Source organism: Ricinus communis, chromosome 6, assembly GCF_019578655.1.
Source record: "Ricinus communis isolate WT05 ecotype wild-type chromosome 6, ASM1957865v1, whole genome shotgun sequence".
NCBI classification, from domain to species: Eukaryota; Viridiplantae; Streptophyta; class Magnoliopsida; order Malpighiales; family Euphorbiaceae; genus Ricinus; species Ricinus communis.
In genome coordinates this window covers 28,383,800-28,403,903 of record NC_063261.1, presented here as the reverse complement: position 1 = coordinate 28,403,903, position 20,104 = coordinate 28,383,800, and the positions used below count along the sequence as shown (strand labels likewise).

General features: G+C 29.3%; 1 protein-coding gene across 2 annotated transcripts; it reads left to right on the top strand.

Moving 5' to 3' along the window:
- Positions 1-7,920: 7,920 nt before the first annotated feature.
- LOC8268604 (WAT1-related protein At1g68170) lies at positions 7,921-13,847 on the top strand. 2 transcript variants are annotated; one of them, XM_015726482.2, is made up of 8 exons: positions 7,921-8,104; positions 8,215-8,431; positions 8,663-8,725; positions 11,731-11,847; positions 11,945-12,209; positions 12,791-12,949; positions 13,045-13,196; positions 13,544-13,847. In XM_015726482.2, the coding sequence occupies exons 2-8, from the start codon at positions 8,229-8,231 to the stop codon at positions 13,740-13,742; spliced, it is 1,158 nt and encodes a 385-aa protein (XP_015581968.1). In that variant the 5' UTR covers positions 7,921-8,104; positions 8,215-8,228; the 3' UTR covers positions 13,743-13,847. The 2 variants fall into 2 exon arrangements, with proteins under 2 accessions (XP_015581968.1, XP_002530977.1); XM_002530931.3 differs by having other exon boundaries at positions 7,921-8,431.
- The last annotated feature ends 6,257 nt before the right edge of the window (positions 13,848-20,104 follow it).

Below are 20,104 nucleotides of genomic sequence, written 5' to 3'. Positions count from 1 at the left end.
GAGAGGAAAGTTCAGGGCGAACTAGGAAGGCCCATACTTGGTAAAGAAGATCCTGCCTAAAGGTGCATCTAAGATCTCAGACCTGGAAAGGAACAAGTTCACTAAGCCAATCAACATAGATCATCTCAAGAAATACCATGTATAATGAAAAATAAAAATAATAGAAAAAAAGAGTTTGTTGATCAGAAAACCTAAAAAGGCTGATCAGGCAAAAGCTAGGGCAAAAGAGAGAAAATAATCAGCTAGAAAATCTGAAAAGACTGGCTGATGACAGGAGTTATATCATGACAAATCAAAATGTACCCATCTGAGCTTTTACTAAATGAATAAAATTGTTTAGAATTGTTATCAAACATATATATGTCTATTTAATTTTTTACGCACTAACTAAAAGAAATACAAAGCTAAAATTTCTAAGTAAAATAAATGAGATCTAAAAAGAAGCATAATTTCTATCTTCTCATCCTCTTTACATCTACATCTGCATCCTTAGATAAAGCAGCTAGTTCACGAGTCCTCTTGAATCGGGCAAAGCTAGGAGAAGTGAAAATATAAAGATGAACCCAAGCCTTGAAATTGTCCTTAGTGGTTAGATCGCCCTCGAAGTCAAGGTTTTGCTCTATGCCTCGACGAGGCCACAATCTCTCGATCTTATCCATAAAATCCTGTCTTAGTGGGAAGCCTTCGAATTCAGGTGGAAATTCTAGCGGCAAAGACTTGAAGGAGTGTAGAAGGTGGATGCTCATAGTCCAACCATACAACATGAGCGTGACATGCTTGATTCTCCACCTAGGGCAAGTCCAGCGAATGAGTGTGTATGACACGCCCTTCTTCCATGAAATCCAGCCATCATTACCTTGTGGGATAAAGACAGGATGAATCTAGATATGCTTTAGCTCATACTTATCGATATCTCTCGGGATGGTCAATATCTAAAGCTTCTCTCACAGCCAACTCTGCAATAAAAAAATGAAAAAATAAAGTATGCTAAGTTGAAAATCTGAAAAGGCAGCTTAAGCAAAAGTTAAGGCAAGAGAATGAAAAAATAAAAGAAAAGAGATTTGCCTATATACCTGTAAGAGAACAAGGCTGCCACCAAACTGTTGATAGATTTTGTACATGTCCAACCCAATAATAGTTTTAGCCAAGATGATTGGAATTGGATCTGCTATGTGTTCCAACTGGTCAATAATGCCAACAATTCTGATATTTCTCTCCCCTTGAAGAGTTAGCAGAAATTGGGCATAAAGGCAAAAGCCCAACATCCAGATCTAAGAAGGCGTACCCTTCTCTTTTTTCTCATAATAAGAGATTAACGAAGTAAGGGTAATGTACTTGCCAACAGAATGAGAAAGTACCTCAGTGGGGGGGCTTATCGAATAAATCCACTAGTTTTCCAGAAAAAAGCTCATTGAGTTTTGGCAGGACAATGGGATGTATAGAATCCTTGGGAACGCCAAGAATAGCAGAAAATTCTTCAATCATAGGGCACAGCTCTTGTCCATTGAATCTAAAAATATGGTCCCCTAGGCACCAGAAGTTGATAATAGAGTGGAGGAACACATAATCAAGCTTGGTATGTTACATGGCCTTGAAAGATGAAATTTTTCAAGTTTGATCCAATCATCACCAGTTAGAGTTTTAAGAAGAGTTTGTAGGCTTTTGGCGCTTTTTTGAGACATATTTTGACTTTTGAGTTATGAAATCGTGTATGAGAAAATGGGAAGGGCTCATGGTTTATATAGGCCTTAAATTAGTGTCCGAATTGGACACTGCAACTGTAGAGCCGAATTAGTCGAGCATATAACTGATCGACTGTATGGCCTTCCAATACGATTTGGCCCAGTTATGGCAGTTTTTTGGGTGCTCACTTTCATATTCTATAAGGAAAATGAGCAAAATGGAGGCAATTCAAACGCCAAATTCATATTCTATATCTTCAAAAGTCTAAAGTATACAAGAAGTCTCAAGTTCCATTTGATCAACCTCCCGAGCGTTCTAAGAAAAAAAGCCCTATTAATGGAGAGAGATGCCCTGATAAGTGATGCATTGCGAGTTCTTAAACATCGGTAAGAACCCGAGCAAGTCAATAATGAATTACTCCTAGACATCGAAACACTGGTGGTGGATCACATCATCGAATGGCATAGGCATGCCAGAGAAGTCGATGTTGGTGATAGCATAAAAAGAAAGAGGAGAGAGAGTCAACTCACCAATTGGAGTGTGGAAGGTATGAGTTGTGTCCATCCACCTCTCGAGCAGGGCATAGATAGAAGTATGATCGACCCTCCTGGTGATTGACGAGAGTATAGCAACGAACTGAGGGAGGCCAGTATCTCTAATCCTAGCCTAAATAGAGCCAGGAAGCTCATTAAACCACTCGCGAGCTCCATAGAAATTTTCGGTGAACCAGATTGATACAACATCACGATGGAAGGTCAAAACACGAGTATTAAACATCATGCGCATACAAAAAGTATATGTATATCTAGTGTTATTTTTCACAAAAAGCCCTGAAAAACCTTCGTTCGGCCTGTGCACGGCCGATTTGCACTGTGTAAAGTCAATCAGCACTACATAGAGCCAATCGGCACTGCACAGAGCCGATTGGCTGTGTATATGGCCACCAAATTTTTATTGATTTTTCATAATTTTTCACACATTTCAAACAAATAACACATATATCAAGTTCTAAGTTACAGATTATAAAGTATAGCTTCCATAAAGCATAAAAACAAATCAACTGATGCAGGAAATTTTAATCTAAGAATCTGAAAGTGAAAAATTACCAAATTGATCCGAAGCGGCAAATTATTTTCTAGAGTGAAAAATAAAATAACATATAGCAAATATGATTGTCCTCCCCCATTCGCACTTTTACATATGTTATGTAGTAATTATAATATATATATATATATATATATATATATATATATATATATATATACTGAAAAGAGATAAAAAGTAATATTTAATTATCATTCTAAAACATATGGTAAAATTATAAGTACCAATTATGCAATTTACCCTCCATTTCTTACATTGGAGGTATACATATATGTTCTTATCTTAACAAATAGATACAAATAATAGCGTCCATGTAAATCTAATATCTTTTTTCTTTTTTCTCTATAATCACGTTCCAACACAAAAAGCATATATATATGTTCCTATCTTAATAAATAGATATAAATAATAGTGTTCATGTAAATCTAATATCTTTTTTTTTTCTCTATAATCACATTCGAACATAAAAGCCATTTGTAGTAGATAAGAGAACTTATACTATCATGAATGTATATATATAATACACAATTGAATTTGTGCAATCAATGTTACAATTATTGCATAATCTCTTCTTCAAAAATGAACTAAGTTGGTCCTTTATTCCAAATTTCTCAATCTCCAAGTGGGTTGTCTTTTTCTCATACACCTAAGTGCTAAAAGGAGTCGCAATCCTTTGCATGAAGAATGGATTTAAGAAGTGAGGAAGAAACTGAGACCCCTCAACTTTACTTTCTTTCCTCCTTAACTTTTCTCTACTTTCATATGGATCCATCATCTTGTGGAAATTAATGCATCAGTAGTTCTCAAAGTTTTTATCAGCATAAATAATTTTCAAAAGGAAAAAAATTACTTTTGAAATCAATCCAAATACCCGGTACATTGATGCATCTAATCTTTTCTTTTTCTATTATTATAGATAGTCAACTACAACTATTGAATGTTTTGATGACCAATTCAGCAGATTGTAAATCGTTTAATCTATCAATTGAAAAAATATATTCTAATGAGTGAAATCCTTCAAACAAAATCTATATATATATATTAATTTCTGATACTTCAAATTTTTTTGACATGTGTATTTAATTTTTGACAAATAAAATTTTTATTTTGACATGTGTACTTATTTAGTTTAACATGTTTACTTATTTTTAACACATCAAATTCAAGTTTATGTGTAATGTTATAATTTTTTCTTCATTTATTAATTAATAAATTACATTTCTAATTAAATACTTATTCTAATTTTAAAAGATAATATATGAATTATATTTTAATATTGTATTAACTAATAAATAGTTTCCTCATCAGATCATGATACTAATTTTATCTTAAGAAAATAGCATATTAATTATATTTGAATAATATATTAATTAATAAATTAGTTTTCTAATTATATAATATGTCAATTCTAAAAAATAATATGTTAACTTATATTTTTAACATTATATTCAATTATAAATTAGTTTTTTTAATTAATACAATAAAATTTTACTTTTAGAAAATAGTAATATCAATTATTTTGATAGTATTAATTTATAAAATATTAAAAATAATTAATAAATATTTTTAAGATAATTTTAATATTGCTACACTAATAAAATTTTAAAATCTTAAAAAATTAAGAAAAATATTTAAAGATAGTTTGTTTATTTTTCTAAATATTATAAATAAGTATTAGATATTAAAATTTTTATTAAATTATATCTATCAACTTAATTTTATAATCGAAATAATAATAACAGGCGTAGCGACTAGTATATATTAATTTCTGAAACCTAAAATTCTTTTGACATAGGTACTTAATTTTTAACATATAATATTTTTGTTCTGGCATGTGTACTTATTTTTAATAAATAGATTCAAAATTATGTGTAATTTTATAGTTTTTCTATTATTTATTAATTAGTAAGTTACATTCCTAATTAAATACTGATTGTAATTCTAAGAGATAATATATTAATTATATTTTAATATTGTATTAACTAATAAATAGTTTGATAATCAGATAATAATACTAATTCTATCTTAGAAAATAGCATATTAATTATATTTTATTATTATATTAACTAATAAACTAGTAATTAGATAACAATTCTAATTCTAGAAAATAATATTTTAATTTATATTTCTTAATATTATATTTAATTATAAATTAATTTTTAATTACATAATAAATTTTTATTTTAAAAAATGAAATTAATTATTTTGATAGTATTAATTTATATAATATTAAAATTAATTAATTAAAATTTTTAAAATTATTTTTATATTATTATATTAATAAAATTTTAAAAAATTAAAAAAATATTTAAAATAGTTAATTTATTGTTATTTTTAAAATATTATAAATTAAATATTAAAAAATTAATTTTTAAAATATTTATTAAATAATAACAGCCGTGCAACAAACGTTTAAGAGATTAATATATACTAAATGATTAATATATACTAAATATGTTACAGAAGAATTATAAAATAACTAAAGTAGTGCAGTGTCACTTTACAACATAGACGATCCAAAGTCGAGCAGATGTACCAACCCTAGTTTGTCTTCTTTTTTTCTTTTTTTCTTTTTGTCTTTCTGAACTTTCCGCCTTGCTCTTTGGAGAAAAGGGTTTTATCTTTTTCAAGAGGAAATTATCTAATCCATGGAAGAATTTGCTATTATTTCTTTTGATAAATAAGGTGGCTTCGAATATTGTATAGTCGGTGAAGTTCCTTCTGGAGTTTAAAAATCTATAATTTTGCCATCTCATAGACCCTTCAATATCACTAAACTAAACGAATTTATTAGTGAAACTAAAAGCAAAAATGAAGATTTTCTTTTAATTTTCTAAAGTTAAGCTGTAGATATTATATCAATTATAATTCTTGAAATAAGATTTATTACTTTAATGGGTGAGTGATACATTCAAAGAAATGTATTTTAAGTGGTTTATTTTCATATAATGAAAAAGTAATTCATATTTTATGATTTTATAACTATTAATTATCCAACGATAGAGTTTCATACATTGAATAAGAAAAAAATATTTATCTTGAACTCGATAAGTTAATCCGGGACTAAAAATAAAATTATTTACTTTTAAGTGGTTTATTCTCAAAAACATTTACCTTTGAGACTAAAAATTAAATTATATATTGAGTAAAAAAATTAAATTAATAATTATAAATGGTTCGTTTTATAAAAGTCAAGAAACTTAATTGATAATGAAAAAATTAACTAAATAAAATTTTGATGTTAACACCATTTTTTAAATTTAAATTTTTTGAATTTTCAATATTTTTGTAAGAAAATTAAATAATTAAGTTAATTATTTTTAAATTAATAAACTTTATATTTTTTATTTTTTTTATTTTTAATGAAAAATTCAAGGTAAACAAAAACGATATTTCAATAAAGTGACGGTCATGCAAATATAAGATAAAAAATGGTCATCTACAATATAGAGATTTGAACTTCGGATATTTAACTAGAAAATATTAAAGAAATTAAATATATAGAATTTAACTAGATAAAATTCATGAGATCAAAAAAATAAAATCAAATAAATTAATCATAAAATTTAACTTGAACTGGATAAGTTAATCCGAAATCCGATCTAAATTTAGAGACAATACGAACTAGATTTTATCCAAATTCGTAATGATCCAAATACGAAAAAGAAGCAGGTCTAGAAAAATTCAAACCCGGACCAACCGAAATCCAACCCAACTCGAATCCGAAACTAGCATAATCCAACATCATCAGAACCCGAAACTACCTGAACTCGAGAAGATCGAACTCAAAATGACCAAATCCGAAATAATCCGAAAACCCGAAATAATCTATTTTTTCTAAATATTCTTATTTATGATTTTTATTTTATTACTATAAAATTGTATTTAATAACTAAAACTTAAAAATTAATAACACAAGATCAAATGTGTCCAATTAAGAAATTTAACAATTTTCAGTAATAACAATTATCAAACATATTAGTTAGATTCAACAGTTAAAATTTCAATATTTAATACATTCACAGTTAAAATTTAATATTTAATTTTTCTACGTTTAATTTTCATTTTTACCAAACACCATCTTAGTAGATTAAAAAATTAAGAATATCGATTTAATTAATTTATGAAAATAAAAAGTATAAGATAAAATAGGACTTAAAATATTACGTAAATTTAAAACTAATTTACTATTATATAAAAAAAGTCTATTATAAAATATATAAGTTAAATGTATGAGAAATTCTTACCTAGACTTGGTGAATGATACGTATGTATGAATGTTTTATATTTTGGTATTGGATGATTGACACATACTTCATCACTTGAAACTAATGACTATGTGTATAGCTAATAAAAGAGTGATACATATATACGAGTGTTTTACACTTTGATATTGGATGATTATCATTTAAAACTAATAAATATGTATCATTTATTTATAATTTTTGTGTATAGATGGAGACATATATCAATTCTAATTATTTAGTGTCGAACTAGTAATGTCAAAAGAAAAAAAAACATAAATACCTGAACTAATTTAAGAAAGATTGCATAATTTTTTTATTGAAGATAATTTTTTCATTTGCAACACAAGTTTGAAATAGAATTTTTTTATTTAATAATTCTTAAAACTGTCCATATTTGATAACTTTCAAGATTGTAAAAGTTTACGACCAATCATAAACAATTAGCATTTTTTTGTAAATACATTTATTCAGAATTCCAATTTTAAAATAATAAATACTAATTGAAAATTATATATCATCTTACACTTTTCATTTAAATATCTTTTTAAAAATTAATAATTGCAATTTATTTATGATGGAATAATAACATTATTAATTACTCAATGAGGAATTAAATCAATTTGTTAATATTTATTAATCAATTAAATTTTTAATGTATTAAATATTAATATAAGAGAGTTTACTAGTCATAAATTAATACCGGCTATAACTAAAAAGGAAAAAGAAACTTAGAAAAGCAAAACAGAACCAAAATCCATTTTGTTTTCTCATGTGCATGAAAGGCAAAACAACCGCAAGAGAGAGTACATAACAGTCGCTTGTGTAAAGTCGATTGGGTTTGCCGTCATTTATTAGTGTTTGACTATAAAATCAGCATCAGTGTATGCATGAACAATGCACAGCACCAAAGAGACAACAGAAAAGTAACTCAAACACTCGGTCCTCAATTTTAGAAGATCAGAGTCCTTTCATCACCAATCAAAAGAAGCACTTGCTACCTTCCTTCCCTGCTTATAGAAAAGCCATCCCCCCGCAGAACCAAGCAAAAGAAAACAAAGGGTAGATATTTGGTAAGCCAGCCAGGATTCATGCTATTCATTTGCGCGCGCGCGCACACACACACATATTTATATATATATACAGAGAGAAAGAGAGAGAGTGTTCTGACAAGGGTTTACAGATTTGTAGAGGAAAATGAAGGTTATGGTGGAGATTTGCAATCTGGCGGATGGAGTGAAGGCAGTTCTGGTAATGGTGACGATTCAAGTTGCATATACTGCGGTCAATGTGCTGTACAAACTTGCAGCCAGTGATGGAATGAGTGTGAGAATCATTACTGCTTACAGATTCATTTTTGCCACTGCTTTCATGGTTCCTCTTGCTCTCATCTTTGAAAGGTAATTAAAAGCCATTTTCTCTTCTCTTTTTGAGAATTTCTTTTTTTAAATTTCTAAATGTTCAACTTGTTGATGCAATTAGTCCAAATCTTTTTCTTTTCGATCCTCCTCCTTAACTTTGATATGATGTAAAGTTGGTTTTTGTTTCTTCGTTTTTTTTCTTCACTGCTGCTTTTGATTAGTTCTTTGGATGCTAATAGTATTACTATTGTTGTGAATTGGGTTTTACAGAAAGAACAGGCCTAAACTTACCTGGACAATACTCTTTCAAGCATTTTTTTGTGGACTATTCGGGTAAGTGTTAATGTCACAGCTAATTTATAGTTTGCTCCAAATTCATTGGTCACTTTTACCCTTTGAAATAATTATTGGATTTATTACACCCGAGACACGAATAAATCAGTTATAAAATTTAAATTTGTATTATTTTTCTATTTTTCAAGTGTAAACATTTAAAATAGAAATAAGTGTATAAAAATATCATGTGGTTTCATCATTTTACAACTTTTAGCATGTAGTGTTTTTTTGGACAAAAAGAGGTATAGTTACAAATTGTGACAACAAAAGGTATTTCACCGTAAAAAAATTTCGATTTGCAAGGATTCAGTCACCTTTACGCTGATCGGCTATCATTATCATGTTGTTCATGTTTTGATAATATGAGTTTGCAGCTTAACAATTCATATTTCCAATATTTGACCATTAAATTATAATTTAAGAAGTCATTAATACGATGATATCGATTTAATAATAAAAAAAAATGACGTTCTGAGTTGTTAAGCTCTAAACTCATATTATCAAATATGAGAAATATAATAATAATAATAATAATGACCGATCAAAGTGAAGATGGTTAAATTCTTATAAATCCAGACTTTTTAATGGTGAAATATTTTTTCTTGTCACAATTTATAAATACATGTCTTTTTTTATCTGAAAAAAAAAATCACATATTAAAAATTGTAAAATGTTGAAACCATAAAATACTTTATTAACTTATTCCACATCTAATAATTGAATACCATACAACGAACTTTTCATAATTATCCATTTATCACATTAGGACATTAGGACATTAGGACATCCACGATAATGGTGTAATGGATGGAACCCTTCATCACATCCCTATGTTACAGTGTCTCCCACAATCACAATGAGAGCAAATTATATCATGGACCTAATTACAAATAGCAGCATGTATCTAGGCCATTTAACACGTGCGGCGAAATTGATAAGTTTTGTTTTATAACACTTTTTGTTTTTAATTTAAGACTAGTGCATATATATGGTGAAGTTTTAAAATATTTGTTATTTATTTGTATTTTTTAATTATATTTAATTTTTTTATTTTTTTTATTTTATATGATTTTATGAACAATAAAATAGTCATGTCCTAAGCTAGTTAATTATGAATTTTATAATATAGTTTTATATTTGATAATTGACAAATTAATAATATTAGTAAGCATTAATTTTTTAAATTGACTTTATTTTACATTAAATATTAATTATATTATTATTTAAAAAATTAAAAGTTTTAATAATAGTAAATAGATTTTATTTTTTATTATTTATTATAAAAGACAATACTAAAAAATAAAATAAAATGTTTATATATCATTTTTTTTCTAATAATTGTTGTTTTTAGCAATAAATCTAATTTTTAGGTTATGAATGTATTATATTATATGAATCTCAAATATATATTTAATGAATTTATAGTTTGTAGACGATGAACCTGTTATTATTTAATTTGTATTAAATTTTTTTGTATAGGTAGCATATTCATTTTTTATAAAGTATATATTCACTATTATTAGTGTCAGATTCATTAAACATAAACTTCAGGTTCATTACTTATAAAGTGTAGTATATTCATTTTTTATAAAGTATATATTCACTATTATTAGTGTCAGATTCATTAAACATAAACTTCAGGTTCATTACTTATAAAGTGTATATTCATCTGTTATTAGTTCAAGTTCATTAAACGTAAACTTCAAATTTATTACTTATAAATTATATATTCATCTATTATTTTAAATTTATTACTTGTAAATTATATATTCATTTATTATTAGTGTTAGATTTATTAAATATAACTTTTAGATTCATTATTTATAAAGTGTATATTCACTATTATTAGTGTTAGATTCATTAAACATAAACTTCAAGTTCATTACTTATAAAGTGTATATTCAGCTGTTATTAGTTCAAGTTCATCAAATGTAAACTTCAAATTTATTACTTGTAAATTATATATTCATCTATCATTAGTGCTAGATTTATTAAATATAACTTTTAGGTTCATTACCTATAAAATGTATATTTATCTATTTTTAGTATCAGATTTATTAAACATAAACTTCAGGTTCATTACTTATAAAGTGTATATCTATCTATTATTAGTTCAGATTTATTAAACATAAACTTCAGGTTCATTAAATATAAACTTCAGGTGCATTATATATAAAGTGCATATTCATCTATTATTAGTGTCAGATTTATTAGACAATAACTTTTAGGTTCATTATATGTAAAGTGTATATTCATATGTTAGTAGTGTCAAGTTCATTAAATATAAACTGTATAATCATTAATTTTTACTGATGAACATATCTTAACATATGAATATGTTTTTATTTAATTTATAAATTTCTAGACTATAATCTATAAACCTCAAGTATACATATGATGAACCTATAATTTATAACACATAAATCTACAAGCTATTTTATAAATTTAAATTATAATGGTAATATTTAGAATTAAATTAAGAAAGGAAAATAATAATAAAAATAAAATTATTTATATTGTTAGAAATATAAAATTACTTTTCTCTATGTTATTTTTAATTATGTTGATTAAAATTCTTTTAATTTTAATATATAATATTTTCATACTAGCATATTATTAAAAAATAAATTTATATGAAAAGAACTATAAAATATACTAAAATATAAAAATATAAATAAAAATACAATAATAAAATTATTAGTAGTATTTAATGTAAAATGAGAAGTTGGAATGTAGTAAAAAGAGTTATTTTAGAGTATAATAATTTATGAGTCTTAAAGAAAAAGAAAGTGATGATGCAGCATTTAAAGAGTGTAAACCATTGGATGCCCTTACTGAATCATTTTTAATGTTCAAAGATAGATAAAATATATCTTTAATTTTCAAAAAATTAACTGCCAACATAAGTATTAATTATTAAGTATATATTTAAAAGTTGAATGAGAATTGAATTCTGACAATGTTGTTGTTTATATGATGAACCATACAAAATGAAATTGCAGGGGATCATTGTCTCAAAACATGTACTTGGAAAGTCTTGTGTTAACATCTGCAACATTCGCTACTGCCATCTTCAATCTTGTACCAGCAGTGACTTTCATCTTAGCTTTCTCATTTGGGTAAATAATATTATTATTATTTATTTATTACTTACAGTTTTTTCTCTCTTTTAATTGATTATAATTGCTGATTAATTGATTGTCTTGGAAATTTCAGTTTAGAGAAGGTGGAAATCAGGACTCCACCAGGAAAGGCAAAAGTGATAGGGACATTATTGGGGATTAGTGGAGCAATGTTGCTTACCTTTTACAAGGGAACAGAAATCAACATTTGGAGAACACATATTAACCTTATAAAGGATTACCAATCCCATGAAGGAGGCTTGGCCTCATCTGATCATCATCACCATGGTAGTCTTGCCTTGGGTTCTTTATTAGCTGTAGCAAATTGCTTCTCCTATGCTTTTTGGCTAATTATTCAGGTAATTCTACATATAAATAGAAATTTACAATGTTAATTGCTTTTTTATAAACGCTCGAGTGTGTTATTGATGGAATAATATCTCTTATATTTTTAATTCTATGGGTCAAATATTAATCTAAATACACATCAGGTACAATAATCGATACATGAATTTCGAATATTCTATTATCTATAATATGAATACTAAAGTTGGAGAAGGATTTTTTAATATTAATAGTTTGAAGTTTGAAAACTACTTCCAGAAAAAAAAATAAGTAAATTGATGTTTGCTTCAAAATTATGTTTGAGAAAAGCAGTTTATAAAAGAAAACTAAATATTAATTTATTAAATCAATAAAATTATAAATACGTTTTTTAAACCCCAATAACAATATCAAACAAATTATAATTCAATAAAATACAATAGGTTACGGATTTAATTTCTGATATTTGTCTTTTCTTTAAATTTATTTTTGACAAAAGAAAAAAAAAAGATAAAGAATATGATCTTCGGTAGTCCTTCCAAAAGTATATTTGTGATTCAATTTTGTTTATGTAATATATAGTATTTCAATTGTACATTCCTAATTTTGATCTTAGGCTAAAATGAGTGAAAGATACCCATGTCCATACTCAAGCACAGCTTTAATGTCCTTCATGGCTTCAATCCAAGCTGTTGTTTATGCCCTTTGCGTAGAGAAAGATTTTGAACAATGGAAATTAGGTTGGAATATAAGGCTGCTCACTGCAGCTTATGCGGTATGTTAATACAAATTTGAAATTCAAGATTAATTTTATATGTGTGTTTTCACTCAACATACACTTATTAATGACATTTTCATGGCTATTCACAGGGAATAGCGGTTGCTGGAATAATGGTTACTTTGGTGATATGGTGTGTGCGGTTGAAGGGTCCTCTATTTGTGTCCATTTTTAGCCCTTTATTACTCATATGCACTGCGATTGCAGGATCTATCCTCCTCAACGAAACTTTACATCTCGGAAGGTATATATATTCATTTATGTTGCTATAAATTAGGAAATATATAGCATGCTATTTATAGGAAAGGTTTCGAGTTCGACTCTCTCATTGTCTATTACATCTATTAATATTGTGCGATATATAGAAATGAAGTCTTCCTATTGTGTTACGGCACATCAGGTCTTCTATGAAAATAAAAAAATAATAACAATAAATAATCACAATTTCAAAAAAATCGATAACCAATATGCGAATGATTTGGCAGTCCTTTTAATTATACCTTTACATAAGAAGTTAATTTTTACATATAATGAATAGATTGATTATTTTGTTATTGACAATTTGTAAATTTTTTAATTATAAATTTGCAGCATACTGGGAGGAACATTGATAATATGTGGATTGTACGGAGTGCTGTGGGCTAAAAGTTTAGAGATGAAGATAGTGTCTCAGCTTGTTCCATTCAAAAGTTGTAGAGAAGGTGAAAAGATTGAAGTTGTTATTTCAACTCCCAAAAATGACAGCAATTTCAATGTTGAAAATTGCAGTGCAAAACATGATGAACAATGATTTGTTAGTAAATGAAGTTCAAGAAGGGGAAAAATAAGATGCCAATTTCCAAAATAAAATATTCAGTGTATTAGTATGAGATGAAAGCTATCGATATTTCATTTTTTTTTGTGAATATATTATAATACATTTGGAGCTTGATCTTTAAATAAATTAGCTCATTTTAATCTTTATATATACACATAACCTAAGTTGTACTAAGCCGGTCCAACAAACAAAGCCATTGGCATAAGGCATATTGCTACTATTGTTCTACTCGCCACTAGACTAAAGATTGTCCTATATCCTGAGTAGGACAAAGATGATCTCAAAGCCTATATAAAGGTATAGTTACAAAATTACCAGTTACATGTTACACTAAATTCTCTTATATTCTTAAAGTCACTTAGCTAACTTAGCCATTAGCAGAAGGCATATTGATGATGTTGTTCTACTCACCATTTTAGGCATTGAAATCTCAATCTAGAGCAATAAGGCATATTGTTAATGTTGTTCTACACACCACTTTAAGCATTCAAATCTCACTCTAGAATATTAAGGCGTATTGCTAGTGTTGTTTACTCGTTATTTTGCCTAAGATGCCGATTCTAGCCCTTTTAGGCAAAATAACTCAATTTAGAGCTACAAATTATATTACTTGGGTCGTTACTCACCATCTTAGGCAAAATAGATTAAAGAACTCAATTTAGAGCATCAAGGCAAATTAATTACTAGCGTTATTATTTGCCACCTTTTGGTAAAATAGCTCATTTTAGAACATCAAGACATAATAGTAATACTGATATTGTTACTGAACCCAATAAGCTAATTAGAGAATATAAATAAATAAACTCATTGAAGAACAATAATAAACAAGCTCATTAGATAGAACAAATAAGCAAACTCATTGAAAAACAAAAATAAAATAAGCTCATAAGAGAGTAGAAGTACACAAGCTTGTTGAAAAGTGAAAATAAACAAGCATATTGGAGAACAAAGATACATGAGCTCATTGGAGAGCAAAAATGAACAAGCTCATTAGAAAGTAAAAATATGGTGAACACCATTAGAGAGCATTAGATTTATTCATCTAAATATGATAAACAAGCATAAAGAGAGCATAAGACTTGTCCATCCAAAATGGTGAATGAATTCTAAAGAGAGCATCTTGCTGACCAATTTCTTCAATATCAAGATCATTCGAGAAGTTAAATAAGAAAAACACTCTTTCATTAGAGGGAGAACTAATGATAACATGCAGATTATATCGAATATATAATAATAGCCGAGCAAATAATGATATCCAAACAGATAATGATAGCTGAAAAAACTATGTTAAGCACAAAGTATCGAGTAATATGGGTTTGACTCAATTATAATCCTATTAGGATTTTATGTCCTATTATAGCACAATCATACTTGATCTTAAATGAAAATATTCTAATAGAATAAATAAATATCCTAAAAATATGATATATTGGAGAAGAACAATCCAAGCAGGATTCAGAGTTGCTTATAAAAATTGTTCTATTTCGAGCAAGAGAAAGATGATTTGAAAGTCTATATAAACACATGTTACAACACCTCTAACGATCAGGAACTAGATCATATCATCCATCTGGTACGATAACCAATACAAGACTATGCTATCCTGACACAAAATTCCTCCTCGACTGGAATTTAGAAAGTTTCCTCTGTTCCTTTATAGTCTAAAATGGAGCATGATGCGCCACATATTCATTCTCACAGCAGCTAAGCTTGTCATCCAAAGAATTCCAAGCTAACACAATTTACTTTGAAAGATTTACTTTATAATCATCACTGATAAAAATTATTACTATCTTGAAAAACACCTTTATAAAATTGTAAAATCTCTAGTCATTTTCTTTTTATAAAATTTTACAATATTGCGCACTAGGGTGATGATATCCCCTATCACCAAAGGTTGCAATGCACGATGTATAATGCATGTCCTAAAAATGAGTTATGGAACTGTGCATGCCTAATAATGAAATGCCATAATGAGTTCTTGCAAGACTGGACGCAATATTGTATTTTAAAACACGTTGTTCTACATAAAAAATTAAAAAGTGTTCGCTTAAGCTTCTCTAGATTTTGAGCGTCTGAAAAATACATCAACCACCATTCTTATACTTCTTACAACCACAAAACTTAACCATAACCTTTGTTCGACATTCTAAGTACTACCTTTGGTTCTACTCATTAAGACGATACTTGATGCGATGACGAAGCATTTCATGGCACGACTGCAACTACACTCTGCACCAAACCTAAACTGTGGTGCCCACCGCCGAAATGACAATCAAAGCATCCAAGGTCGATCTGCATTAATCGCTCGGAGAAATGATAATGAGTCTACCGTGCTTCTGATCTTGCTATCGCTACAGCGCTCATTCTTAATACAGAGTCAAGACAAGCTCACAAGAAAGAGAAATGATAGACTTTCTAATAGTGAAAGCTAAGACTGGAGTCAATGAAAACAAACGAAGATAGACTTGATCCTAATTCCGTAGTACCAAGAATCCTAACCTAGATCGAAGGAAACTAAACCTAGGCTCTGATACCAACTTTGTCACGACCCGATCCGTGGGCCCGTGACTGGCACTAGGGAATGGGTAAGCTTAAGGCCATCAAATTCCCGTAGTAAGCTTGACAATTTATTAACTCAAAAAAATTGTAATCCAAATTCTATCCATATTGCAATATTCCATAAGTAACCTTAACTGTCAGATACTACATTTTAATTTCGGTCTGCCAGCATAATTAGGTAAGACCTAGATTTACATGAAATTATAAAATGATAAGTTTCGAAAATTTCTACTGTGGAGATTCTAGAATTTTAAAAGTCAACATACCAATAAACTCAATTACATTTGACTCGAAGATGAAGGAATCGGGATGCTAGAGGAAAAGAACAGTAGAAAAACTAACAACACCTGAAAAACAGTTAAATTGAGACTGTCAGTCTCGAGAATGAGTTAAAATCATATATCCAAAAATGAATACGATTACTTCAGTAAAGATTTGCTTAATTAAAATAAAATACTAAGTCGTGCAAAAATACGTGTGATGCTATGTTTCTATAAAATAAAATAAATTTTATATACTACGGGACGAAGTACCTCAGTAGAACCCTAACCCCAATACTAACAATCTCGGCTTTCTCATTCCAACAGAACTGGCGCCCAGAGAGTGAAGCTCAACCAGGGTCCTTAAATCTAGTGTGGTCACTTAAATTTCCAATAAAGTCGGCGCCTAGAGAACAATGCTCGACCAGAGACCTTTACTCCGGCAAACACACTCTACTCAGCCCAAATAGTTAAACTCGACCAGGGCAAGTCCTAAATCATTCTTCCATTACCTGACTCAGATTCATACCGGTGCGCATGCAGTCTTGATGCAACCCATCAGGTGGTATGTTCTACTGTCGTATCATCCCGAGTCATCATACAATCATAAAATCAATGATGAAAAAAATGATATATATGAATAGTAAATAAATGAATAATTTAAAATCTATAATCAATTAATCACAATTGTTATTTAAAATATGCGCATTAACACATGCATAACAGATATATGACTTTAACTCATAGTTCTGACAATCTTCTAGCTCTACTCTGATGCCTCGGGTGGAGCGAGTCGAACTGGCGGATTATCGAGACGCTTGATCACTCGGTCGACTATCCGAGTGCACCTACGGACTCGAGACAACGCCTGATGACGATTCAGCTTCCGATCCTCTAATCCGACCACTGATCATCCTGAGAAATTTACGGACGATCTCGGTCGTCGATTTTCAAACAAAGTCCGATAGCTGCGAAACTGGTGCCAATAGAAAGCTTGAGCTGAGGAGAGTCCGGATATGTCCTATGATCGTCAGAAGATCAACAGCACTAGTCAAAAAAGTGAAAAATCTGAACTACCCCTATGCTTTTCACCTCGTCGGATTATGCAATTTTGGCAGCCTCAAGGGATGGCGATGGTCAAAAAAGGAAGCCCATAAGTTGTCGATAATTTTAATCCTAAGAATGCCGCAAATGGTCGCGGAAACTCCATGAATGGCAGCAAGAAACGGTTGTTATTTCTGGTTGTTTTCCATCGCCTACCGTCGCCGTTCACTGCCGCCACAGGCACCAACGAGCTCGCCAACGACAAGCTTTCTTCTCCTTCCGCCATTGTCGGCAGCCGAGTCCTTCTTCTCCCCATGATCTCTCTCCCCGATTTCTTTCTTCCTTTCTTTTCCTTTCCTTATCGCCATTAGGTCCCCAAACTTTTCTTCTTTACCATTTAGTCCCTCATCTTTTTAGTTACTAACAATTTCACCCTGTAAAAATTTCTGTTTAACCCTCCAACTTTTCTTTAGCTTTTCAATTAAGCCCCTAACTATTTAATTTGGGTCAAATTAAAATTATTGAAAATAGAGAATTACTTATTTACCCTGATTTCAAAAGTGAAATTACTAAAATGCCCTTACCGACATATTTAATTACAAAAATACCAACCATGCAAATTTTCATTAAAATCCTATATTAATAAAATTAAACCTTTAGCCCTTATTCCAAAATTTATTATCAAATTAATCCTAACACTTAATTAATTTAAGTAATCAATTTGCTAACTATTTTTCAATTTAACCTAACACCATTTGCTAATTAAAATTTGTCATTCCCCAATAAATTCTTTTATAAAAATATTATTTACTAATTCTTTCATAAATTTCAAATATATAATTTTATTCATATATTCATATGGGAAGAAAATTAAGTGACCAAAAATATAATTTATTTTTCAAGGAATTTACTTAATTAATTTCTTGAAAGTCAAACTAATTAGATATAGAAAAAGAATCCCTTATTTTTGTCTAGCATTAATATTCTATTTTAAATCATCCCAATTAAATTAATTAAAATGAAGTAAAATTAATCTAAGTAAAAACTCGTTATTAATTATTACTAACATTATTATTATTAATATAGGGGTAGTGTAGGGTAGTTCGGAATTGCAAAATCCAACAAGGTGAAAAGTATAGAGGCAGTTTGGATTATTCACTTTTTCGGCTGGTGTCATTTGAGCTTCCGACGATCAGAGGACATATCCGGACTCTCCTCAACTCAAGCTTTCTATTGGCACCAGTTTCACAGCGATTGCATTCCATTTGAAAATCGACGGCCAAGATCGTCCGTAAATTTTTCCGGATGATCAGGGGTCGGATCAGAGGATCGAAAGCTGGAATCGTCATCAGCGCGTTGTCTCGAGTCCGTAGGCACGCTCGGATCATCGATCGGACTCCGGCGGCTGGAGATGAGTCGACCGAGTGATTAAGTGTCTCGATAATCCGCCAGTTCAACTCGCTCCACCCGAGGCATTGGAGCAGAGCTATGAGGTAATCAGAACTGTGAGTTAAAGTCATATATCTGTTATGCATATATCATGCGAAGATTTTAAATAGCAATTGTGATTAATTGATTATAGATTTAAATTATTCATTTATTTACTATTCATATAATCATTTTCTTCATCATTGATTTTATGATTGCATGATGACTTGGGATGAGACGGAAGTAGAACATGCCACCTGATGGGTTGCATCAGGACCACATGCGCACCAGTATGGATCTGAGTCAGATAGTGGAAGAATGATTTAGGACTTGCCCTAGTCGAGTTTAACTCTCTGGGCTGAGTAGAGTGTGTTTGCCGGAGTAAAGGTCCTTGGTCGAGCGTTGCTCTCTCGGCGCCGGCTTTATTGAAAATTTAAGTGACCACACTGGATTTAAGAACCCTGGTCGAGCTTTGCTCTCTCAGCGCCAGTTTCGTTGGAATAAGAAAACCGAGACTGTTAGTGTTGGGGGTTAGGGTTCTACTAAGGTACTCCATCCCGTAGTATGTAAAATTTATTTTATTTTATAGAAACATAGCATCACACGTATTTTTGCACGACTTAGTATTTTATTTTAATTAAGCAAATGCTTTACTGAAGTAATTGTATTCGTTTTTGGATTTATGATTTTAATTCACTCTCGACACTGACAGTCTCAATTTAACTGTTTTTCAAGTGTTGTTAGTTTTTCTGCAGTTCTTTTCCTTTAGCAGCCCGATTCCTTCATTTTCGGGTTAAATGTAACTAATTTTATTGGTTTGTTAACTTTTAAAATTCTAGAATCTCCGCAGTAGAAAATTTTAGAATTTATCATTTTATAATTTTATGTAAATTTATGTCTTATCTAATTATGCTGGCATACCGAAATTAACTCAATTTTCTAAATTTTGAAGATATCTTTAATGACTTAACCATTGAAGCAAGTAACGAACACCATAATTGGGTGCCATACTAATATTTTGTAAGAACTTTATAGCTTAAT

Excerpts from the sequence above, each read along its gene's own strand:
- LOC8268604 (XM_015726482.2), top strand. The coding sequence starts at position 8,229 with ATGAAGGTTATGGTGGAGATTTGCAATCTGGCGGATGGAGTGAAGGCA. Across the intron at positions 8,432-8,662 it reads CTTGCTCTCATCTTTGAAAG|AAAGAACAGGCCTAAACTTA; the intron begins GTAATTAAAAGC and ends TGGGTTTTACAG. Across the intron at positions 8,726-11,730 it reads TTTTTTTGTGGACTATTCGG|GGGATCATTGTCTCAAAACA; the intron begins GTAAGTGTTAAT and ends ATGAAATTGCAG.